The sequence below is a fragment of the Scomber scombrus genome, chromosome 7 (assembly GCF_963691925.1).
Source record: "Scomber scombrus chromosome 7, fScoSco1.1, whole genome shotgun sequence".
Taxonomy (NCBI): Eukaryota; Metazoa; Chordata; class Actinopteri; order Scombriformes; family Scombridae; genus Scomber; species Scomber scombrus.
In genome coordinates this window covers 21,010,108-21,013,391 of record NC_084976.1, presented here as the reverse complement: position 1 = coordinate 21,013,391, position 3,284 = coordinate 21,010,108, and the positions used below count along the sequence as shown (strand labels likewise).

At 35.7% G+C, this 3,284-nt stretch overlaps 1 protein-coding gene across 1 annotated transcript; it reads left to right on the top strand.

Moving 5' to 3' along the window:
- The first annotated feature begins 259 nt into the window (after positions 1-259).
- Positions 260-989, top strand: cnfn (cornifelin). Its single transcript, XM_062423250.1, has 3 exons — positions 260-377; positions 464-600; positions 842-989. Exons 1-3 carry the CDS (start codon positions 260-262, stop codon positions 929-931), a joined length of 345 nt encoding a protein of 114 aa, XP_062279234.1. The 3' UTR covers positions 932-989.
- Positions 990-3,284: the final 2,295 nt, after the last annotated feature.

Below are 3,284 nucleotides of genomic sequence, written 5' to 3'. Positions count from 1 at the left end.
CCATGGATTCTTAAGGCTGAACTGCTAAATTTGTGGCACATGAATGGACACTTAACTGGACATTTGCTTGGAGGAAGCATTGCTGCAAATAGGACTATGAAATTATATAGAGACAGGAAGCTAATCTTCAGTGTTTCTTTTCTCTTTTTTTTTTTTTTTTTTTTTTTTAAATATAGTGACTTAGTACATTACTACAAAAAATGAAAAATAAAGTTATATTTCTCCTCAACTTCATATTCTTGTTCTTTTACTTGCAGCTATGGCGTTCCAGTCAAATGTGATCTCCTCACAACCTCAGCTCACACAGTACACCGTGTCCTCTGGATTATCAGACTGGAGTTCAAATGTGTGTGACTGTTGTGACGACTGTGGCATCTGTACGTGTTTTTGTGTAACCAAGGACAAATTAACCATTGATGGGAAATGAAAACCCATGACAATATTCAGTATCTTTCACTTCCAGGTCTTTGTGCGACATTTGTTCCATGTATCTTGGGCTGTAAGGTGGCTCAAGACAACGGAGACAGCTGTTGCGTGCCGTTCCTACCTGGTGCCATGATTGCTCTAAGGACAAGCATGCGCAGCAGATACAATATTGGTGTAAGTTTACTAAATTTGTCAAAACACTGATAAGACCAAAAAAAACAACAACTGATTTTGTCCTAAAAATAGGATGCTACTGCTTTAGTAGCAGTGAAATGCAGAGACCTGCTCCCTGAACATGGATCTGTAAAGATATTGTTCACCCCAAACAATCTTTAAATGGTTATGATCATTATTATTCTTAATGAGATGATTATGATGTTTGTCACCAGTTTACCATGCCTGTGCTTTTTCCCAGGGCTCTGTGTGTGATGACTGGGTAGTCATGGCCTGCCTGCCTCTGTGTGGACTGTGTCAGATGGCACGAGAGCAAAAGATGAGAGGATGAGAAAGAAAAGGGATGTTGAATGTAATTAACACAATTAAAAAGGTGGAGCATGTGGAGCATGTGGACATTTACATTCCTTGGTCTTGAACCTCATTTCTGCATTTATACATTTATTTCATTGGCATATTCATGATTAAGAAAAGTTTTGCCAAAGCAGGTCGTTACAAGGTTTACGATTATTTCATCTATATCATTAGTGTATTGTACTTTATTCTACTGTTACCATACTGTACTTTGTGAATCCCTGAAGATGTCTGCAGTGGTTCAGAGGTTGGTAAACAGGCAAAATAATTCAAATAGAAGGAAAAGCTTTGAGTTTTACCCCGAACTGTTACTTCATACTTCATAACAAGTTAAACAGTGACTCGCTGTGATGAAATAGTCTTTTTTGCAACAAACACATGAGGGGCAGTGAAGGAGGAAATATTAGGATTCACAGCGACAATGACTTTTCCCTTACAATAAATCAGCAAGTTTATAGTGTTGCGTTTAGACACGTTATTTGTTTTGTGTAATTATAACTGCAGACTGCTTTCCTTTTACCAAATATTCTTTTATTCAATGATGTGTGTAATGTGTTCATGTAATATTCTACACAATGAGTCTTTTATATATGTTTAATTAAAAAATGTATATTCATTCAAATAACAGTATTTGAATAAAACCCCTTACTCGCATTCTGTTGTGATTGAAGTGTTTTTTACGTACCATTTTCTGCCAGTGGATATGAAAGAAAATCATGGGTGACTCCCATCTTCCTCTTTTGTGATATAGTGTGTATCTAAGAATCACGATACAAGAGACTCTCCGAGGAGGCGAGGTGCATTTATTTGACCAGGTAAGGCTGGGATGGCAGATTAATTATATCAAATGTAACTTGACTCTATTGCTAAATTATTATTTGTATCTAGAAAACAGAATGAAAGATAGTGTGAAAGATTATCAGAGCAGGGATTCTCAGATGAAATTGATATTTTTAAGCAATGTTTCTTTGATAACATCTGATATTTAGACTAAAAATACCTTAACTGAGCAGGCTGATTTTTATACGCAAGTAATAAACATAATGGAGAATATTTTTGACTGAATGCACAATGACTATTTTAGGACTCTTCCTGTCTGTTTGAATACTGACGCAACTCACATGAGGATAGCTGCAATGTCTAAAATGTTGTCTTACATAGTCCATTTCTATAACAATAAACTCATTGTGGGTCAAATTATCAGCTTATGAGACAACTGTGCCAAATCTTTCCTGGTATAATTTTGATACTATCAGATGTGGATTTATAACGAAGTGGAACAAAAGCCATAGGAGGAGGAACAGGAGAACAGAGTGAAAAGGGATATGAAAACATTACAAAAGAGGAATTGAGCTCACTAATGTTAAAGTTGTGCAGAAACACCACAGGTTAGGATTATAGGATGCTTAAACCTGAGACCGGTGTAAGAGTTTGGGTCTGGTTAGACACACTAGCATTAGTAAAAACTTTATGTTGAAATATATCGTATATATACTCAAATATACCATATATACTGTTCATAATGACCATTAAGAGAGTCCTTCATAATGCACTTTAAATGTAATTGAGGGGACCACAGCCCTCCGTCTGTACAGACATGAATTAAAAAGTTTATATAGAGATAATACAAGGCTTCAGCAATCCAAAATAGTAAAATCAATTCAATATCTTTAAGAGTTACTGTCTTTTTAGTGACAAATTAACTTGTTTGTCACTAACTTTCACTTCAGCTGAACAGGAAAACACTTCCCATTGAGACACAGCAGGGGAATTTTTAACTAAAAAGATTGTAAATGTGGAAGATATCCACTTAATTTGACGAACTCAGATTTCGGAATACTCACATAAGCTTCAGATAAACTATTAAATACACAAAGACTGTGGATTTTGGCCTCACTTACATTATAGGTGCATTTGGAGGGGATCTTCTAATGGTCAAATGGTCAATATGACTAAGAGGAATGATTACTGATTACTTAATTTGGGCAGCTGTTGTTTTACTGCTATTACATTATAAATATATATCAAAGTCACAAGACAAATACATTTTAGAGGATAACTGGAATTATTTTGCAAAATGTCCATACATCTTTTAAAGGTATGAAGACATGTTCAATGAAATGAACAGTTTGAATACTGGTAAATACTCTTAAGATTATGGCAGCTCCCCAACAGTCGCCGCTCTGTAAAAGAATAGTTCTGCCTACGAATTAAGCGACAGCATGAAAAGGTTAACCTGACACATCAGATGGTTTGTTACACAGAACCATCGGAGAAGTCATAATTGGAAACTGTTAGGACAGACCCTCAAACAAATACTTGACAGGTGA

Bases quoted from the DNA above. Each gene is read 5' to 3' on its own strand.
- cnfn (XM_062423250.1), top strand. From the start codon at position 260: ATGGCGTTCCAGTCAAATGTGATCTCCTCACAACCTCAGCTCACACAG. The intron at 378-463 runs GTACGTGTTTTT...TTTCACTTCCAG, and splicing joins TTGTGACGACTGTGGCATCT to GTCTTTGTGCGACATTTGTT. The intron at 601-841 runs GTAAGTTTACTA...GCTTTTTCCCAG, and splicing joins GCAGCAGATACAATATTGGT to GGCTCTGTGTGTGATGACTG.